General features: G+C 45.1%; 1 protein-coding gene across 4 annotated transcripts in view; it reads left to right on the top strand.

The window, feature by feature from the left end:
• The first annotated feature begins 251 nt into the window (after positions 1-251).
• The window catches only part of PLA2G6 (phospholipase A2 group VI), a 207,512-nt gene continuing 185,850 nt past the window's right edge, over positions 252-21,913 (top strand). For 2 of the 4 annotated variants that reach the window (XM_030208274.1, XM_030208248.1), the window contains exons 1-3: positions 252-436; positions 2,803-3,022; positions 10,727-10,942. In XM_030208274.1, coding sequence (XP_030064134.1) covers positions 2,814-3,022; positions 10,727-10,942 — 425 coding nt within the window. In that variant the 5' untranslated portion in view covers positions 252-436; positions 2,803-2,813. Of the gene's footprint in view, positions 437-609; positions 696-2,802; positions 3,023-10,726; positions 10,943-21,913 lie in introns of those variants that run through there. The other 2 variants (XM_030208256.1, XM_030208264.1) reach the window with 2 other exon arrangements.

Genomic DNA, 21,913 nt, shown 5'->3' with positions numbered 1-21,913 from the left:
TGCCAAATAAGTACAAAAATATATTTTGTCCTCCAAATGGAACAGCTTTACACTTTTACAGATAGAATAGGCAAGGCAGTTTGCTATTTCTTTTTGCTATTGTTTTGGGTGTACTAAAACGGCAACAAGCTCCGCCTACTGGCCTCAGCTGGTATAGTGTTCTAGATTGCACGGATCATTGTGTCCTGTTTTCTTCAACCTCCTTGGTAAACGTCATCATAGCAGCAGGAGGAAATGCGTTAGAGGGGGCGGTCCGTCTGACAGAGCCCGACTGGAAGCGCTATCGCATAGGACTCTGTACCGGCCGTTTTAGGTTCCTGCTCACTTCGGCTGCACTGGGAAGGAGCCGCTGGCTGGACTAGGGCAAGTTTTGAGGGGTGCGGGAAGGGACAAAGCTGAACGAGGGGGGGAGAGAGAAAGAGATGTACTGGAACGCGTGAGTACGGCAGCGGAGAGAGAGTGACACACTCGCTCCAGCAGCGTTTGTGATTTGGGGGGGGGGGGGGGGGGGGCGGCAATGACCCCTTCACCCTCACTCAAACCACGCCCCTTAATTGACATGACTATACAGATTATGGCTTTTCTTGTAGTGGGGATTGGGGGAGTGCAGATACTTCTTGGTTGAGAAATTGCATTGCTGAACAATACTTCTCGAGTTTTCCCACGGAGCAATGTTACATTCACTATTTTACAAGGTACTAGGGACTTTTAAGGTTGAGAGAGGGTTAGCTAACAGTCAGTAGTTCAGGTAAGATACGGCTCCTAACCAGACCTTTTCATTGCTCAAGCCATTCCGCTTCAGAGAAAGAGGTGTGTGATTTACAAGCAAAGGCTAGAAGCTTAAGTGAAACGAAAGTGAAATCTGGTGTTTGCTCCTAGCACTCTATAAGCAGGTAGAGGGTTCATGGTCTAGGGGCTTTCTGATCAACTCTGTACACATGCTGCTGGGATTTGTTTATTTTTGTATGGTTAATAACAAACTGTACTCCTGTTCTATATAAATTACAAAATCTTTATTAGTGAAAACAAATCAGTGCATTAAAAAATTATTACTAAACAATATCCCTGCAACTCACTCACACTGCCATATCCACACCACACTTGTACCCTGATCACATATGCAAGTCCCACAGAGAGCATTAAACTTAAACACTGAATTGCAGTTTCTTCAGTCTCTGTATATCATCAGAGCACAGGCTCAATAAAGATCAGTCAATCAGCCATAGAAAACAATGGCATATCAGCCCCAGTAGTAATGATGGATATCGCTGATCTTTGTGTTCAACAAATTCTCAGATGAAAAGAGAAAAAAAAACTTCAATGCAATATAAAGCCAATATTCTTATCCCTGTGATAAATGTGATAAAAAAGCACACAGAGAAATACTGGGGGTTGCAAAGTCCATTGGCGTAGGAAGGGGGGACGGTGGTGCGGTCCGACCCGGGGGTGTTGTCTCCGTTGGTTCCTTGCTCTCTCTGCCCCGGAACAGGTTACTTCCTGTTCCGGGGCAGAGAGAGCAAGGAACCAACGGAGACGACACCCCCCCCGGGGCGGACCGCACCACCGAGTCCACGTCACTGGGAGCTGCGTCGGCTCCATTGGTTCCTTGCTCTCTCTGCCCCGGAACAGGTTACTTCCTGTTCCGGGGCAGAGGGAGCAAGGAACCAATGGAGCTGACGCAGCTCCCAGCGACGTGGACTCGGGGGTGGATCGGCCCTCCCTCCCGCCTGCCTCTCACTTCTAAACTAAGTAAGATCGCGCTCAGGGGGAGGTTGCGCGCCGGGGGGGGGGGGGGGTGCGCAGCGGCGAGCCGCCCTCGCTACGGCACTGGCAAAGTCACACCCATCTGTAATCCTACACACAGTCAAACCTTTAATTTAAAGGCAGCCATAAAGTGCTTCAGGTAAGTGGGAGGCTTCCAGGGATAAATTAATAAAACCACACTGTTGGTGTACTCCAAACAGTGTGGTTTTATTAATTTATCCCTGGAAGCCTCCCACTTACCTGAACCACTTTATGGCTGCCTTTAAATTAAAGGTTTGACTGTGTGTAGGATTACAGAAGATTTGTGTGACTTTGCAACCCCCAGTGTTTCTCTGTGTGCTTTTTTATCACAGGGATAAGAACAGTGGCTTTATATTGGAGTGAAGTTTTTTTCTCTTTTCATCTGAGAATTTGTTGGACACAAAGATCAGCGATATCCACCATTACTACTAAGAACTGGGTCTGATATGCCATTGTTTTCTATGACTGATTGACTGATCTTTATTGAGCCTGTGCTCTGATGATATACAGAGACTGAAGAAACTGCAATTCAGTGTTAAGTTTAATGCTCTCTGTGAGACTTGCATATGTGATCAGGGTATAAATGTGGTGTGGATGGCAGTGTGAGTGAGTTGCAGGGATATTGTTTAGTAATAATTTTTTAATGCACTGATTTGTTTTCACTCATAAAGATTTTGTAATTTATATAGAACAGGAGTGTACTGTTTGTTATTAATGATTTAGGTACTTCCTATTACATGTATTTCCCCTATTAGGATTAATATTTTTGTATGGTGCCAAATGGTTGTTGTTGTCAGGAAAAGGCAATACAGGGGTTTCTACAGAACTATTATAATGGCTTGTGTGGTATTACCTGGCCTCTGTTTGAAGGATAGTTAAGCAAATTTGGTAATAATGTGTAGTGATGATAGAGAGAGAGGCAAATGTTGGTCTCTTGGCTGGAGAACTGCTGCTGTTATACTGCATTAGTGGATGAGGAAGTGTGGTCTGAGTTTGCTTTTTCCTCCCTCTCTGCAGAAGGTCCAGAAATGAATCTTTTTGGGCGTCTGGTGAACACACTGAGCGGAGTGACCAACCTGCTATCGAATCCGTACCGTGTGCGGGAGGTCCCGCTCTCGGATTATACCATGTGCCAACAGGTGAAACAGGATGGCCGGGTGATACTGTACCAGAATAATTCATCTCGCTCCTGGGATTGTGTGCTGGTGACCCCTCAGAAGCCACAGAATGCTTTCCGGTGAGTTTCTCTTCTATGGAAATAATGCCATAGTAGTAAGGGATAGTGCTCTTACCAGGCTGGTGTGCGCTGACATCTTCAGTAGGTGGGGAAGCCCTCTTCAGATCAGCAAGGGGAATTTATATTGTTTCCTTACTGTACAGTGTGTTTACAGGCATCTTACTATGTCACATACAGGAATGAGGGCATGGTGACATAGTTCAAAGCAGAAAGGAAGAGAACGGTGGAAAAAAGCACACCATAAAGTTTAATAAAACTAGCAAACGTGATTGAATTCCGGAGAGGAAATTAAATTGCAGATGGCAGCACACAACACTAACAAGGATTGGTTGAAGGCTTCAGACTACTGTAGGCAGTATTTATTTTGCCATGGTAGTTTTGTTCTTCCTGTTTTTTCTTCTAGCTCAGTAAAAATCACTACTAGGATTTTGTTGCCATGAGCCTTCATCTGTAAATCACTTAGACATTTTTCTCTTATTGAGGTAAATCCCCTCCCTCCTTGCACCTCTCAATGCTACTGGTTTGGTTGCTGCAGAAATGGTGCTGATGTTGGCAGTCATGTACCAGGGCCCCTTCTGGAACTCTAGCACAGGTTCTTAGTCTGGCCACCAGGTGTCACCCTCATTAATGACCATAACTCCCTCTTTCCTCCCCCCAATCTACCCAAGGAAGGTAACTCTTCCTTTGTAGTATACGTAACCCTGGAGTTCAGCCATTGACCTTATGTGTGGACATGTAGAGGGCTGCCACTGAGCTGGCCACAGAATTGCAGTTTGCTTCTCCTCCTCATCGTGCCACTGAAGACCTATTTTGGAAGGAATTTTCTAAAGGTTTTTCCACGTTATAAAACTGCACAGTGTTCTGTGTGCTTATAAGGCTCTACGCAATTTACCATGTTCTATATTATTCAAATGCATTTCCTGCAGTAAGGCGACATCAGCATGCATTCACTTTAGGTATTGTAGGACCCTTGTTCGTTTTATTGGGGAATGTACCCCGTCCACAGTAAGGGAAATAACTCTCAGTTTAGCCGAAGTCATATTTATACAGATCAGACTCGACATCAGGGACACTGAGGTTGGAAAAGATCTAGGGAACCTCCCAGCTAGATCCCCCCCGGATACCGTCTTCTCCCTATATGCGCACCCATCGGGGTAAGCAACTGCATCACAGATGCTATAGAATGGAGACCCAGGTTTATAACAGCACCCATCCTCCCCCTTGTACCACCCCCTCCTTGGCAAGTAAAGTACCCTTCGTCAACCACACAAACACTCGAACCACAAAAACCAACATCCTCTCCATTCAACTCCGGCCCATCTACACCAAATCCTCTCCCTCCCTCCCTCCTACCCACAAAAAACTTTCCCCTATCCCCCCACAGCAAATCTAACAGCCTCAATGGGACTAACAACATATAAATGAACAGGTAGATGATGATATAACAACTGTCTCAGGCATACTTTAAGCAGGGGAGAGCATCACAGCAGAGAACCCAGATGTTTCACCTCTAGCCGCTCTCTCGGGTCACTAGAGCCATGACTCTCATAGGTCTCCCCTCAGTGTGCAGCGTGACCATGGGGACCTCCGGCTAGCCCAGGAAATCCATCTCGCCCAGCAGTGGGATTGATCATTTGATGCAGATGAAAAACTCCTCTGCCTGCACTCATCAGCTGTTTAATCCTATTTATAGCTTGTCCATAAATGATTTGAGATCCGATGGGTCAGTGAAAAAAAGTGTGTTGTTATTATGGGTCACTCGGACCTTTGCGGGTTAAAGCATGGCAAAGAGAATACCTCTAGTAAACAGGGTTTTGCAAAGCTGTCCCATCCGCCTCCGCTGTTCAGACACACGTGCAGAGTAAGAACAGAAGGATCACAGTCCCTTTGTAATCCACAGAACGCTTTGCCCTGAATGCCTGCATCAGCCGCTCTTTATCAGCGTAGTTAAGGACTCGTGCAAGCACAGGTCTAGGTCATTGTTCTCCCTCCCTGGCAGCCCCAACCCGGTGGATGCTGTCCACTTGCACCGGCCCATGCGGTAAGGCCACATCCAGGTGAGATGGAAGCCAGCTCTCAAGGAATTCATGGAGCTCCTTATCCTGCACCGCCTCCGGTAAGCCAGTAATCCTAATGTTATTGCGCCGGTGCCTATTTTCCAGGTCATCTGTTATTTGTAGAAGCTGTTTAGCCTGCGCTTCTGCTGCCGCCAATTGGCCTTCTTCTGCCTCTGACCAGTCCTCTTGCCTGCCAATGCGCTCCTCTGCCATCTGAAGTCGAAATGCATGGCGCTCAAAAGTTTTTTTTATTTCATCGACCAAGGCCTGAAGTTTAGAGAGGTGATCATCTACCACTGCAGTGAGCTGTTTGGTAAGCTCCCGTATTGCCTCTTCTTGCAGGGTGACCACTGAAGCATGATTTGCTGCACCGCCATTTTGGGACTCCCTGCTGGCACACGGACACTGCTAGGCCTTGGAGTTTTCGCTGGCATACCCCGGCGAACAGCGCGTAATGGCTATAAGAACCTGTCCAGCCTGATGCGGGTGCACTAGGTACAGGAGAAAGTGGGATGTTTGACCACGGAGATACAAAGCCTGGAGAGATGGATCTTAAAAACACTTGTTCATTGAAGAAAAGACTCGACATAACTGTTGTGTTTCGGCCGTTAGGCCTGCATCAGGAGTCACACTCGACTGAAACCGTCTGGTGAACGCACTGAGCTGTACGCGGTGAGGTGTTCCGTGTAGTCGGTCTCAGCCATGGGTGAACAGCTGATGCATCCGTGGGGAGACAAGTTATGTATTAATCTGCGAGGTGGGTCTGAGTGTGGTGAGAAGTGGAAAAAACCCACCTCGCAGATTAATACATAACACGTCTCCCCACGGATGCATCAGCTGTTCACCCGTGGCTGAGACTGACTACACGGAACACCTCGCCGCGTACAGCTCAGTGCGTTCACTAGACAGTTTCCGTCGAGTGTGACTCCTGATGCAGGCCTAACGGCCGAAACACAACAGTTGTGTCGAGTCTTTTTTCTTCAATAAACAAGTGTTTTTAAGATCCATCTCTCCAGGCTTTGTATCTCCGTGGTCAAACATCCCACTTTCTCCTGTACCTGTGTTCTCCCGTGGGGCATGAGTTCTCCGCTTGCCTGCGGATCTGTCTGAGCGGGTGCACTAGGTAACATTCTGACCCAAACGCAGCTCTCGGGGGGGGGGGGGGGGGTCCTGGGCATCCTTCAGTTTGCAGATTAAAGTGCGGGTGAGGAGGAGCAGAGCTGACGAGCATCCAGTCAGCCCAATGGCATCACGTGACACCCCTCTTCTCATCGGTCTTAAAGAGCTTCCTTCGTCAATATTTTTACTTTAACTTTTGTGATGTGCACATATGCTACATTCTGTGGTTCTTGATGTAAATTTGCATATCAATTGTAACATTGAATAAGATGCATAGAAAGTACTTAGCTTTAAATGTATTGTTCCCAAAGCACTTAGTTTCAAACCTTTGTTCCCATCTTGGCTCTCCGTTTCACTTCCACTCAAGCTTCTTCGGTGGACTAAGTGCCAAATAACTCTTACTTTTTTTTCAAATTTGACATCACAGAGTGTAGCTAATGTTCTCATCACAAAAGAGAGGGATGAGGGGAGATAGAATGAGTAGAAATAAATCTGTATTTTACTCCATTCCAAATGTACAAAGACTAGGGGATACTCAAGGAAGTTACATGAAAATACTTTTGAAACAAATAAGAGGAAATATTTTTTCACTCAACAAATAGTTAAGCTCTGGAACTCTTTACCAGAGGATGTGGTAACAGTGGTTAGCGTATCTGGGTTTAAAAAAAGGTTTGGACAAGTTCGCAGAGGAAAAGTCCATAGTCTGTTATTGAGATGGACACTGGGGAAGCCACTGCTTGCCCTGGGATGGAATGTTGCCTCGATTTGGTTTTCTGCCAGGTACTTGTGACCTGGCTTGACCACTGTTGGAAACAGTATGTTCTTACATTCTAATACTGATCAAAGGAGATTTTGTAAGACCGATGAGAAAAATGGAGTCTGATGAACATAGGCACTAAGACTGTTCACTTGTTGGCACAATTGGAACATTTGAGGTCTTTGTCCTCTTTTTTTTTTTTTTTTAAATGATTAGCAGGATATGCATTGGTATAAGTCTAATTTTAAAAATATAAGAACAGATAAGTCTTCAACTTGTATTCTTATCTAGACAGGGATGGTAGAGAACCAAAAACTTACCCCTTCCCCGGTTTATTAAGCTGTGCGGCAATGTCTACAGCCCATTAAGAGTGAATGGGCTCTGTCGGCATTAGCGCAAGGCAACTGCTAGTGCTGCTTAGTGAACAAGAGGGATTATTGAAGAGCTTTTCTCAACAGCTCATAATTGTTTCAAGAACTCTCTCTCTTTTTGTACCTTTTCAGGTCATGGTAGACACATCGCCATCTGATGTTTTACCCCTCTCTTGTGAAGTAGCACAAGGGCCAGTTCTGGCTCTTACACTTTTTAGCATTTTTCTTGCTCTTAGCTACTACTATTCAGGATAAAGGCATTATTCCTTAGTTTTATGCAGACAACTTCCAGTTATTGATTGATTGCCCATGACACCTGGAACTCAAGCTTGCAACTACATCTTTTAAATAGTTTGTCTATGATAGCTTCTTGGCTTTCTGATCATAAATTGATCCTTAATCCTAGAAAATCTGAGGCCCTTTGGTTGTCTAGCCATCACTCACCCCCTCTCCCCCCCCCCCCCCCAATTATCAGGTCTCCATTCTATTTAAAGATACACTCCTTTCTCTTGGTGTTCTTTTGGATCCCTCACTTTCATTTCATCTTCATGTTTCTAGGATAGTCCAGAAGTCATTCTTGGTTTTGTCGGAACTTAGATCTCTACAACTATGTCTAAATGACAGATCTTTGAAGATTATCCTTAATGCTTTTATTTTAACATTTCTTGATTACTGCTGTTCGTTATTGATAGATTTACCACTTTACTTTGTAAAGCATCTCCAAGTGATTCAAAATGCTTTCTTTATAATGCAGCATGTTATGTATCACCTTTGCTTTTTAGCTTTCCATTAATTATAGAATTGTGTGAGTTGGGTCGGAACCAAGACTTCACAGCTGGGACCAGTCTCTAGTCTCCCCACACACTACCTTGGCTGTACTTCTTGGAGTATTGACCTGATAAGTCACAAAAGAAAACTACAACAAGAAGATGTTCTCACGTTAGTAATGTTCTACAAAAATTAGTAAAACAAAATAAGAAACTGTGTGTAGCAAAATAAAGCAAGGTAGTTGGGAAATACAATCGGAGGAAAAATGGTCAGCCCTTCAGAGAAGCATATCTGATCACCAGCTTTCTGGTAACCAGAGATTTTCTGTTTCTGTTCTGAGACTCCCATCCAAGTCTTATATAGTCTTTTTTTCTTAGGTGGTTCACAGTACAAGGACACCAGTTCTGTCTGTCTCTGTAATCTGTTATTTTTTTATATGATTGAAAAAATACATTTCCTGCTAATACACATTCTTGTTAAAACTTCTTATCTCACTGCATACAAAGAAAAGATTCATGGTCCAGTCACATTCTCACAAAACATTTTTTTTCTCCATTGCCTCAGACTCCCACATTCCCTTTCATCTCCCACTTCATCCCTTCCAGAGCAGTTAGCACATGGCAGATGGAAACGCCTGCACCCACCTTAATGTGCATATTACCACTCTGATCACACAGCTGCGTAGACAGTAGTGTATAAACCATTACCTTTCAATTAACTTTCAGGAAGAGGGTGGGTGAAGGGGTACTTGTGCTGTACATTTCCTTTTGTTTGTTTAATCTTGCAATGAGAAGTGAATAGTGTACCTGACCGCCTTCAGATGTTAAGCTTTTTGTATACCATCAGCAATGCGCCCCTCACAGAATTTATTTAAGTTACTTCTCACCTACAGAACATTTTAATTAGGCCAACTAGACTATCCTTTTCCTTGTTGCTCCTTTCTTATACTACACAATGGGGTGCGCTAACAGATTTAGCGTGTGCTAAATGCCTTTTAGCTTATTGTCAGCCTATGGGCTGCATGGTACTCATCACACACTAATCCGTTAGCACACCTTAGTAAAAGGACTCATGTTAATCTTCTGACTATTCCATCTTTTTCTAGACTAAGGCTTGACTCTTCACGTTCTATTGCTTTTTTTAACCCAAACCGTCTCTTGATTTTGTTGGTATTCTTGGTGTTTTGTGTTCATGCTGGGCCCCCGGTCACTCCCTTTTCCTTTCTGTATCTCAGGTTTATTAAGGTAATATTTGCTGTCCTAGTCACCTTCCCTACCCTCTGTTTCGATCTTTCTGTTTTTAAAATTTGAATCTATGTTCTATCTGCTTATTTCTCCTGGGTTTTGTAAACTGCTGTGATGGCTACAAATGGTGGCGTATCAAATGCTGCTAAATAAATATTTGGATAAAAGACAATATCCTACAATCTGTCAAGCTTAAAACATGGACCAGAAAAACTGAGCAGACTGAAGAGGCTACCTAGGTGCTCATTTTCAAAGCACATAGAGTTACAAAGTTGTAGAGGGGCATTTATGATATGATATTTTAAGTCCGAATTTGGATGTCTTGCATAGAATATCCAAAATCTGACTAGGAATGAAGGCCATTTTTGAAAAAAGGAAAATGCCTGTCTTTTTTTTTTTCTGAAAATATTGTTAAGAACAAGGTTTTGTGCTTTGTACATTTTTTAAACCATTTTTGAAGAAAAAAAAAAAAAAACTCGTCCAAGTAAAAAATGTATAAATTCAAATCATTGGGACAGCATTTTTAGTAGACTGGTTCCCCAGACATCTCAGGACAGCAATAGGGCACCCTAGGGGTCACTGCAGTGGACTTCAAATAAATGCTGTCAGGTACACATCTCACCGTTGCTCTCTTTACCTTGTCTGCTGAGCCCCCCAAAACCCACTGCCCCCAACTGTACATCACTACAATAGACCTTGGGTACAGTAAGGTTTGGGTGATTTTGGGAGGGCTCGCTTTTTCCACTACAAGTATATAGGCCTGGGTCCACCTGTCTACAGTGTACTGTACCCACCACTAGGGACGTGCATGCTACTGTAACGGACCTGAGTATAACGTCTGAGGCTGGGAAGTTAATGTTTTTAATCACATTTTTGGGGGGGTGTGAGGGTGTCGTTGACCACTGGGAAATAATCCCTAATTCCCTCCAGTGGTCATCTGGTTATTTAGGGCACCTTTTCATGCCTTATTCATTCTAAAAACAAGTCTACTTCAAAAAGTCTTAGTTTTTGTCCTGGACTGTTTTGTTTTGTTCCATTATGGCTGAAAAACATCCAGGTCTTAGGAACACCAAAACCCACCCTTAACACACCCCAGACACACCGCCTTGAGCTTTGGATGCAGTGCAGATGAATAGCATAGAAAAAATCTAAAACATAGGTTTCGAAAATACAATTTGGACGTTTTTGTGAGAAAAACGTCCAAATGCTGCTTTATGCCACATTTTAGTCGTTTTTCTCTTTCGAAAATGATCCTCATAGTAACCTATGTAACTTTTTTTATGTACTTTGAAAATGAGCCTCGTAGTCTTTCTGCTGTCATGTGCTATATTATTGTGATCAGGAAAGGTGTATCTGTTTTTTGTGATCAAAAAAACTTTCTCTTCCAGGCTCTTCCAGTTGAGCTCAGAACCTGAAGCTGTTCAAACTTTCCTTGAATACTCTCAGAAGCTGCGCCCATTCTATGAATGCGCAGGAGAGGTCTTGAAGGCTGATCCCCTCCAACAACTGACCGAGTGCCTCCGGAATCACCCCAACTGGTCACTGGCTCATGTTGCCGTGGAGATGGGCCTACGGTCTAGTTTCAAGCATAACTATATCTTGAGGTAAAAAAGCTTCTGTGTTTAGTGATTAAAATAAAATGACTAAATTAACTATGTATTTAAAATGTGATTTGATATGTCTTTAATTTATAATTTGAAAAAAACAGTTTTATGTAAGTCTTTAGAAACTGGGGAGAGCCTCTGGCTGGGTACTCTTAGCAGGTGGCAGTGCCAAGTTTATTTTTCTGTGTATCCATAGGTGAGGGCACCAGGGCCGGTCTTAGCAAGTGCGGGGCCCTGTGCAGATCAATTTGGTGGGGCCCCATCCTAGCCCCCACCCCAGCTCCACCCCATTGATGATGATAATTAATTTTTAGAAAATTTTTTATTTATGAAATTTCAAATAAAGACAAATGAAGCTAAACTTGTACAGAAAAACTGATTGAAATAATAAGTACAATGCTATCATGAAAACCCCCCCTCCCCAGAAATTATTCAGTTCAAGTCCACTACAATTAGTAGTTCCAATTCTCATAACCCCGGGGGGGGGGGGGGGGGGGTCATAGGTGCGGACACACAATCTCTCCACTGCAAAACACTATACACAAACTTGTGCAAAACGCACTCATAACCTTACCAAACCATAACAGCACTAATTCCAAGGACAGGACGAGCACAACCTTATGTGTGGAAAGGCAGAACTGTAATTACACCAGGCTCTAAACCACCAATACACTACCTCGTGAAAAAAACAAAACAAAAAGGGCTGCAAATGCTACACGCTAGCAGGATACTGCACCTTGATCACACATGACACAACAGATATGAAGGCAAAATACTGAACTGGAAAGTTACCTCAAGAAGTCAGACTCAGCATGCAGCAATACTAGAAAAATTTAAACTTGCATGCAAAATATCACAGATGCACATTTCCAAAAGCTGACATATTCCAATTAATACATTCTGAATAAAATACTTTTTTCTACCTTTGTTGTCTGATCATTTGGTTTTTCTATTCGCTTTGGTCCCAGTGTCTTCTGTTTTATGCAGTGTCTTCTTTCCATTTGATATTTTTTCTCCCACCATGTCCACCATCCTCCTGTGTCCTTATGTGTCCTGTCTACCATCTGTAGCCCTGTCCCTATCCTTTCTTCAGTTTCAGCATCTGCATTCAAAGTGTTCCGATCCAGCCCTTAAATTCAACAATTTCCCCTACATGCATATACAGCATTTCTCCTCCCTCCCCTCCATGTCCAGCAATTCCCCTCTCTCCCTGAGCCCTGCCCTTCCATCCATGCTCCTTTGTCCCCTGCCCCCTCCATTCATCCCTATTCAGCAATTCCCCTCTCTCCCTGAGCCCTGCAATCCATATCCATCCATGCCCATCTGTCCCCTGCCCCCTCCATTCATCCCTATCCAGCAATTCCCCTCTCTCCCTGAGCCCTGCAATCCATATCCATCCATGCTCCTCTGTCCCCTGCCCCCTCCATTCATCCCTATCCAGCAATTCCCCTCTCTCCCTGAGCCCTGCAATCCATATCCATCCATGCCCATCTGTCCCCTGCCCCCTCCATTCATCCTTATCCAGCAATTCCCCTCTCTGCCTGAGCCCTGCCCTGCAATCCATATCCATCCATGCTCCTCTGTCCCCTGCCCCCTCCATTCATCCCTATCCAGCAATTCCCCTCTCTCCTTGAGCCCTGCCCTCCCATCCATGCTCTGTCCCCTGCCCCCTCCATTCATCCCTATCCAGCAATTCCCCTCTCTCCCTGAGCCCTGCCCTCCCATCCATGCTCCTCTGTCCCCTGCCCCCTCCATTCATCCCTATCCAGCAATTCCCCTCTCTCCCTGAGCCCTGCCCTGCAATCCATATCCATCCATGCTCCTCTGTCCCCTGCCCCCTCCATTCATCCCTATCCAGCAATTCCCCTCTCTCCCTGAGCCCTGCCCTGCAATCCATATCCATCCATGCTCCTCTGTCCCCTGCCCCCTCCATTCATCCCTTTCCAGCAATTCCCTCTCTCCCTGAGCCCTGCCCTCCCATCCATGCTCCTCCGTCCCTTGCCCCCTCCATTCATCTCTATCCAGCAATTCCCCTCTCTCCCTGAGCCCTGCCCTGCAATCCATATCCATCCATGCTCCTCTGTCCCCTGCCCCCTCCATTCATCCCTATTCAGCAATTCCCCTCTCTGCCTGAGCCCTGCCCTCCCATCCATGCTCCTCTGTCCCCTGCCCCCTCCATTCATCCCTATCCAGCAATTCCCCTCTCTCCTTGAGCCCTGCCCTCCCATCCAGGCTCCTCTGTCCCCTGCCCCCTCCATTCATCCCTATCCAGCAATTCCCCTCTCTCCCTGAGTCCTGCAATCCATATCCATCCATGCCCATCTGTCCCCTGCCCCCTCCATTCATCCCTATCCAGCTATTCCCCTCTCTCCCTGAGCCCTGCCATCCATGTCCAGGTCCTCTCTCCCTTGCCCTCCCGCTCCCATGTCCAACTACCTGCCCGCCCTGGCGCCCTCTTCTCCCCCCAACCAAGGATCCTTTTTCTTTTCTTTTAAATTTACCTGACCTCCGAGTCCGCATGGACAGCAGCGTCACTGAAAGCGCTCCTCCCTTCCCGAGTCCCGGCGTCTCTAGCAGAAGCTTCCTGATTCGTTCATTCTCAGTGTCCCGCCTTCGAGGGCGGGACACTGAGAATGAACGAATCAGGAAGCTTCTGCTAGAGACCTCGGGGGGACTCAGGAGGGGAGGAGCGCTTTCAGTGACGCTGCTGTTCATGCAGTCGGATTCCGGCGACGGAGGTTAGGTAAATTTAAAAGAAAAGAAAAAGGATCCTTGGTTGGGGGGAGAAGAGGGCGCCAGGGTGGGCAGATAAGTGGCAGTAAGCATGGCGCGGCCCTGCCATTCTTACCTTGCTTGTTGCTTACCCGGCCCTGGGAGGAGGCTGACTGAGGCGCGCCGTGCAGGGCCCTATGCGGCCGCCTCGGTCGCCTTGGCCTAAGACCGGCCCTGGAGGGCACATTGTGACAGTGGAGCATGGAGAGGTGGGATGTCATCTAAGATGACCTGTATAGTCTTGAAAAATCTTCTACAGCATTATCTCTGGATTATTCATGTAGTTGTCGGATAAGTACAGTAGCCTGCAATGTATCAAAAAAAACAAGTGGTAGCCAGCAGAGAGATGATGATGATGTTTTCCTTTAAATCTACATAGCAACCTGTCCTCCTTCCTCATTGACCAGTGCATTTTGTTATCTCTATGATCATATTGCCAACAATAGAAATTTGTCCACATGCTACTCCTGCATATTGATAGTTGAGGATTTGCCGACACAGCGATACATATCACTATGTTCTCAAAGCTGTTATGTGCACTGTAATATGCATGAAGCAGCAATGCTTCCTAAAGACACTCATACATAACTATGTTTGTCCTCAGCACAGGAAGCATTTTCTCAGTTTCCCACATTAATTCGAGGTCACTTTTTTGCCATTGAGCCCTTATGGTCTGGGGCTGCAATGCTGTTCTGTGCACCTCTCATATCCCTAAATTTCATTCTTCCTTGTCCTCAGAGGCAGACCGAAGTTTGATTTTTAACTTTGGTGCTGAAAGCAGCCCAAAATCCGGATTTAGCCATGTTTCAGTTTTGGCTGGAAATGCTGGTTCATTTTTGGCTAAAACTGAAACTCGGCCTACCTTGAAAGCCTTGGTGATCTAATGGCCTTGTCAGGGCAGGAACGATACCCAGTTGCTCCTGCCTACGCGGACTCCACAGTCAGAATGACTTACTGCGTCAGCCTTCTGAGACTGCCACTGGAGGTTGTGGTTGCCATTTTGAGATTGGAGTTGTCATGGGTAGGAGCGATTGGAATGGGTAATGGCAGGAGCAATCCGCAGTCTCAAAAAGGCTGCTGTGACCTTCCATGGCAGTCATAAGAACCTAAGAATAGCCATACTAGGTCAGACTAATGATCCATCTAGCCCAGCCAATCCAGGTCACAAGTACCTGGCAGAAACCAAATAGTAGCAACATTCCATTCTGCCAATCCCAGGGCAAGTAGTGGCCTCCTCAGTGTCCATCTCAATAACAGACTATGGACTTTTCCTAGCTGCAAACTTGTCCAAACTTTTTTTAAAACCCAGGCTAACAGCTGTTACCACATCCTCCGGCAATGAGTTCCAGAGCTTAACTATTCTTTGAGTGAAAAAAAATTTCTTCCTATTTGTTTTAAAAAGTATTTCCAATTAACTTCATTTAGTGTCCCCTGGTCTTTGTACTTTTTGAAAGAGTGAAAAATCGATTCACTTTTACCTGTTCTATTGATTTTGTAGATCTCAATCATATACCCTTCAGCTGTCTGTTTTCCAAAGCTGAAGAGCCCTAACCTGTTTAGCCTTTCCTCATATGGGAGGAGTGCCATCCCTTTATCATTTTGGTTGCTTTTCTTTGAACCTTTTCTAAAAACGCTATCTTTTTTTGAGTAGGGGTGATCAGGCTGTTCTTTTACAGTTTGATATTTCAGCAGCCTTTGACGCCATAGATCAGTCAATGATGCTTTATAGGCTCAGCGAGTTAGGTATTGCTGGCAACATGTCGTTAAAATCGTCCGTAGTATCTGAAGATTAGCGGGTGGCCAATGTGATGCTGATTTTTTTTTTAAGGGTTCTAGGGGTGATCTGGGAAATCACAGACTGGTAAGCCCGTCAGTGCCGGCAAAATAGTGGAAACTATTATAAAGACTAAAATTACAGAAAACATAGATAAATGTGGTTTATATGGGTTCAGCAAAGAGAAGTCTTAACTCACCAATTTTCTTCATTTCTTTGAAGGTGTGAATAAACATGTGGATAAAGGTGAGCCGGTAGTGTATGTAGATTTTCAGAAAGCTTTTAATAAAGTTCCTCAGTGGAGACTCCTGAGAAAATTAAAGAATTATGGGAGGGGGGTCACGTGATGCAGTGAGCGGCAGAAGACGTGCTCTACTCTAGCTGCTCAAAGCCTCGTTCAAAAAGCAACTTAACTGGCGATCCCCGCCCTTGAAAATCTCCCCAGCTGCGCAAAACATCTTTCTTAATATATGGACAAGTATATCACGAGATCTCTAATGGCTCAAACGGCGAAAAGTGGAAAGAAAAAGGAAGACAAAACAAGAGCTGTCGAATCCAACATGGCGCCGGTTTCGCCGGCACATTCTCCTTCCAGCCAGAATGGTGAGACGCTCATACCGGAGCTTACGGAGGCAGTTGTGCGGGCATTAGCCCCACAATTTGATCAGTTATCGACACAAATAGCAGGCATAACGGCGGTGACCTCGGAACTCTCGCGGCGCACGGGTGAGCTGGAAGCCCGGGTGGCAGAGGTGGAGGAGGGGCACCAGGAAAGTTCGGGTGAACTAGAACGACTGTCCCGCCTGATACACGATTATACAGAGAGAATCGAGGACTTGGAGAATAGATCTAGACGAGACAACCTCCGCTTTGTGGGCTTTGCGGAATCCCTATCAGAAGCCAATTTGAAAACTACTCTTGAAACTTGGTTGCAAGCGAGCTTTCCCGAAGCAGGAGAGGGGAGGCAAATACGTCTTGAGCGGGCCCACCGAGTGGGACCCAGACCAGCAAGAGAACAGCGCCCTAGGGTGATCATAGCAAAGTTTCACGACTATTCACAAAAAGCGGCCGTTTTGCGGGCATATAAAGGATGCAGAGACTCCACTAAGTATGATGGCACAGTCATCCGTGTTTTCCAGGATTACTCCGCGGCCTTGTCAATGCAGCGGCGGGCGTTTTCGGCAGTTTGCACGAGTCTGGTGGAGAAGAAGCACAGATTTATGTTACAATACCCAGCGACTTTAAAAATCATGGATAACGGTGTCTGGAAAGCCTTTAATAAACCAGAAGTAGCCGTGGAGTGGCTGAATAAGCAAGTAGCAGGGCCAGCAGACTGATTAAAACAGCTTTACGGAGAGATCATCATGAAAGGCTGGAGGTGATTAAAACACCTGTTGGATTACAATTAACGAGATTGACAAGTTGGCTGTTTGGAATTTTGTTGATCACATGGTTTGCGGGTTCGTGTGGCCCAGTTGTTAAGGAAAATGGACGCAAGACGTAAAACTGGCGGCACCCAGATGCTGGAGAGCCAATCCTAAGACTGGAACGATGATAAGTGAACTAGAGTCATTTGGCTCGCAAGTGTTCTAAGCTTTATGAGAGATGTATAACCCGGTTGTGTGGGGGTTTGGAGAGGGTGGAGGGAAGTTCAGAAATTTGTTGATATTAATAAAAATGACGGAGAACGGGGCTTTGTTGGCACCTATTGACCCCTCACCGGACGCGACTAATTTAGGTTGCGTCTGGTGACGTAGGCCCAGGTGCGACTAATGGGGAATAGAGTAGGGAAGAGGGTAGGTCTAAGGGGGGAGGGTAGGGATGACATGGGAGAGCAGAGCAGAATTGAGATAAGATTTGCATGGTGGGGGGGGGGGGAGGGGGGAAGGGAGAAGTACAAAACTAGATACTGTTTATGTTGGATTATGGAGTCCTGTCGATTGGAGCAAATGTTATCTTTACAGCAAGGACCTGGAAAAGTACAAAGCTTGAGTGAAACCTGCTGCAATGCTGAGGCGGATAGGAATGGAAAGTTACTAGGAAATGACTGTAGGCCACCTCTGTTACACAAACTAGGCTGCTGGGTGGGGGCTGGGCACCCGGGAGCTCTAAGACTATGGAAATTGTCTAATTTATGTTACCAAGCTTACTTAAAGGATGGCTAGGACGCCAATCCCCCGATTGATTTCATGGAATGTATCGGGTATCTCCTCCCCAATAAAACGCACAAAGATTTTGACAGCGTTGCAGCGCCACAAAGCTGGAATAGCATGCCTTCAGGAAACTAAATTAACGGACGTTGAGCACCAAAAGCTTAGACAACGTTGGGTGGGAGAATGTTATTTTGCATCTTCGGGCAGCAAAAAAGGAGGGGTAGCAATTCTAATTCATAAAAATCTGCAATGCACATCAAAGTTAATTTGTAAAGATAGAGAGGGCAGATATATACTTTTACAGCTAAATATAATGGGACAAGAAGTTTTCCTACTTAATGTTTATGGCCCAAATGTATATGACCATTCCTTTTTCCAACACCTGGTTCGGCTAGGAATCCAATATGGTCATACCCCATGGATAGTGGCAGGAGACTTTAATCAAGTCATGGATGGGCTCCAAGACCGGTCTGGCCCGCAAACAAGATCAATGTTTGGGAGGGGTAAAGGATTGGGGTATTTGAGTACCGCTTTAGATCTTATAGACCCATGGAGGTTAACCCACCCTACATCTAAAGACTATACGCATCTATCCAGAGCACATAGCTCATGGTCGAGAATAGACTATATATTAATATCCTCAGTTTTGTTTCCTCAAGTACCAAGTGCAGAGATAGGAGTAATGGAAATCTCAGATCATGCAATGATTTGGATTGAATTGGAAGTGGGAGCAACTAGTTTACGTCATCAAGTTTGGAGGTTTCCCGGATATTTGGCAGAGGACGCAGACTTCCAGGATTATTTGAAACAAAGATGGTCTTATTTCCTTGACACGAACGGGGGCCATGCGGGGGAGGCTAGGTTGTTCTGGGAGACCTCCAAAGCAGTGCTTCGTGGGGATATAATCGCGTATATGTGTGCTCGTTCAAAGAGATTGGCAAAGGGAGTGAAACAATTGGAAGTAGCGTATCAAGCAGCGAAACGGGCACACATAGCACGCCCCTCGAAAGAGTCCAGGGAGGTTATGCTGGCTTCTCTGGCAGCCCTTAATACAATGATCCATGAGAGAACAAAGAAACAATTTTTTTATAGATCTTTCTCTTTCCACAAACATGGTAATAAATCTGGGAAATTGTTGGCCCGCCTTAATAAGACCTGGGGGGGAAATAGGTTTATACCAACACTTCGAGATGCAGAGGGTAGACAAATAAACAACCCAGAGGAAGTAGTCAGATTATTGGAACAATATTATGCAAACCTATACAAAGCCCCGGAGGCGCCACTCGGCCCGTCCATAACAGATTACTTGGTAGACTCTGGAATGCCACGTCTGAACCCTGAAGTGCTAGAACAATTAAATATGCCTATCAGGGCCAAGGAGCTGCAAAGAGTAGTGAAATCATTAAAACGTGGGTCAGCTCCGGGTCCGGATGGATTTGGTGCTGAGTATTATCAATTGCTTTTTCCACAAGTGGGTGGCCCGCTTCTTGATTTTTTTGAGGAGTCCATTGAAAGTGGGGGATTTAGGCGAGAGTCTAATGAAGCCTTGATAACCCTAATTCCAAAAGAGGGCAAACCACCAGAAAATCCAGGTTCATATAGACCTATATCTCTTATAAATGTTGATTTAAAGATCTTAGCGAAGATCATCTCAGAACGATTATCCCCTCTAATACCAAAATTAGTGGGAGAGGGTCAAGTGGGGTTTGTGCGGGGTAGACACCCTTGTCACAATGTCAGGAAGGCCTGTTTAGCCATTGCACAGAGTCTTACCAAGAACGAACCTTTGCTGCTAGTTAGCTTAGATGCCGAAAAGGCTTTTGACAAGGTGAGATGGGATTACCTTTTTTCTGTCCTTGATTATATTGGCATCCGAGGGTGGATATTTAATGCTATTGGGACGCTATACACTAATCCAAAAGCGTCATTATTGATTAATGGTATGAAATCAAACCCCTTTACAATAGCATGTGGCACGAGACAGGGTTGTCCCCTCTCACCACTCTTATTTTTGTTATACCTTGAACCATTGTTATGCACTATTCAAAGGGACCCAGATATACAGGGGATTAAATTACACTTGCGAGAGCTCAAAACTTTAGCTTTTGCAGATGATATATTAGTAACTATAACAAAGCCCCAATCCTCTCTCCTGTACTTATTTGGAATTCTGGAGGAGTTTGGCTTCTACTCGGGCCTTGCCCTGAATAGGAGTAAGTCTATGGCTCTGCCAGTCCAAACACGGATACGATCGACCTGGGAGGGGGCATTTCCATTAACATGGGCAGAGGATAGATTGAAATATCTTGGCATATGGCTGACAGCCAATCTGAACACCCTTTATAGCCAAAACATAGAACCCCTTAAACTGAAAACTAGACAGACTTTGCAAACATGGACGACTTTACCCCTATCCTTGATGGGGCGGGTAGCCCTCTATAACATGATTTTGGTCCCAAAATGGGTTTATGTATTGCAAGTGCTTCCTTTGTTTCTTAAACATAAGGACGACCGGACGTTGACGAGGGTAATGACCAAATATTTGTGGCAGGGGAAGAGACCAAGGTTACCAGTTTCTAAATTATATCTTTCTAGAACTAAGGGGGGATTGGGACTCTTAAATCTAAAGTTATTCTCTGTGGCTAGTAATATGCGCCACCTTTCTGATTGGTTTCGTGGCACTTGTTTCTTTTCGTGTACTAGTATAGAGACCATGGTGTTCTCCCCCCGACATTTTAGTGCATGGCTGCATGCTACGCCAGGGGCAGTAAATACACCCCGGTATTTCACATCAGTGGTGTCTCCATTAAGACAAACCTGGCGTTGGCTGGGCCGTAGGTTTGGTTTTTCTACCACGTGCACTCCACTATTGCCGATAAGAGGCAACAACCACTTCCCCCCGGGGAGCTCGGCTAAACTTTTCCTAGAATGGGAAACACGGGGGATTCGCTATATACATCACTTATACTCAGAAGAGGGTATTTTAAAAACTACTGAAGAATTAGACAGAGAATTTGGTATACTTAGAAAAGATTTTTTTGCCTCCTTCCAACTAAGACATTATTTACGATCTCTTCCACCCGCACACTTGAGTCCCCAAATATGGAGCCGACTGATGTCTCTTTTAGCTTTGGATGCTCAACGGTCTGTCCCTTTAAAATATTACCATTCGGAACTACGTGAGCAATTAGGTGAGATTGATTATGAACAATTGGCAATGCAATGGAATAAAGACCTACCAGTGAACGTTAAACCCGATCATTTGAAGGCATGCTTTCTGGACTTAACCAAAATTTCTGAAAGCGTGGCGCTGCAAGAAACGGCCTATAAATTCCTGTCTCGAATGTTTTTTTCTCCACATAGAGCATGGAGGGCGCATGTAGGTCAGGAAGATAGATGTAAGAAGTGTGGTCACTCTCCAGCGGGGCTGGGCCACATGTTCTGGGCTTGTCCCCGAATAGCCAGATTTTGGACGCAAGTGTGTTGTCATGTGTCGGAGATGTGGAGGGTTACATGGCGGAAAAAGCCTCAACTACTATTCCACAAATTTCACTTGGTACAAAGACCACCTATAGGGTTGCGCCCGTTTCTTAAAAAAACGGTTTTATTGGGTAAGAAGGTTATCTTGCAACTATGGATAACGCCAGACTCACCAACCCTGTCCCAATGGCGAGCGAGAATGATTTTTTTGTGCTCTTTGGAACGAAGAGCGGTGGGCGATCTGGCCTCACCCAGAGGAGAGTCTTTCTGCCACACATGGGCCCCTTTTTGGGACTCATTAACAGAGGTGGCTAGAAGTAGGATTTTGAATTCTTAAAGGTTGAATGGAGGTGTTTTCCATGGCGTGGTAACAGAGGGAAACGATGTAAGAGAAAAAGTAAAAATTAATGAAGTGCTTGTCTAAAATCCTCGAAGCCCTAAAGATTAAGAATTTTAAAAGGAAATGACCTCTGGAAACTAACCGACATGGCCTGATTTGGAAGCAATGGCAGATTGTGTAACTCAGACATAAGTTTTGTGTGTGATAGCTCCATAAGGGGCTAAGCTGGATAGTGACTCTTTGTCTCCGTATCCATAATTGCTCTTTAGAGACGGGAGGGATGGGAGGGAGGGGAGGGGGGAGGATGGGGGGGAAAAGGGAGATTCAAAGTAACGAGAAAACTGGCGAAACTGTTGGAGGCTATTTAATTGTATGTTTTGTAGTTAATATTCTTAAAATGTATTTTGATTATAGCCATACAAACTGTACTATTTTGTCTTTTAATAAACACA

This window comes from Microcaecilia unicolor, chromosome 1 (assembly GCF_901765095.1).
Source record: "Microcaecilia unicolor chromosome 1, aMicUni1.1, whole genome shotgun sequence".
Classification (NCBI taxonomy): Eukaryota; Metazoa; Chordata; class Amphibia; order Gymnophiona; family Siphonopidae; genus Microcaecilia; species Microcaecilia unicolor.
Note: the sequence above shows the minus strand (reverse complement) of the source record. Positions and strands in the feature narration are given on the sequence as shown.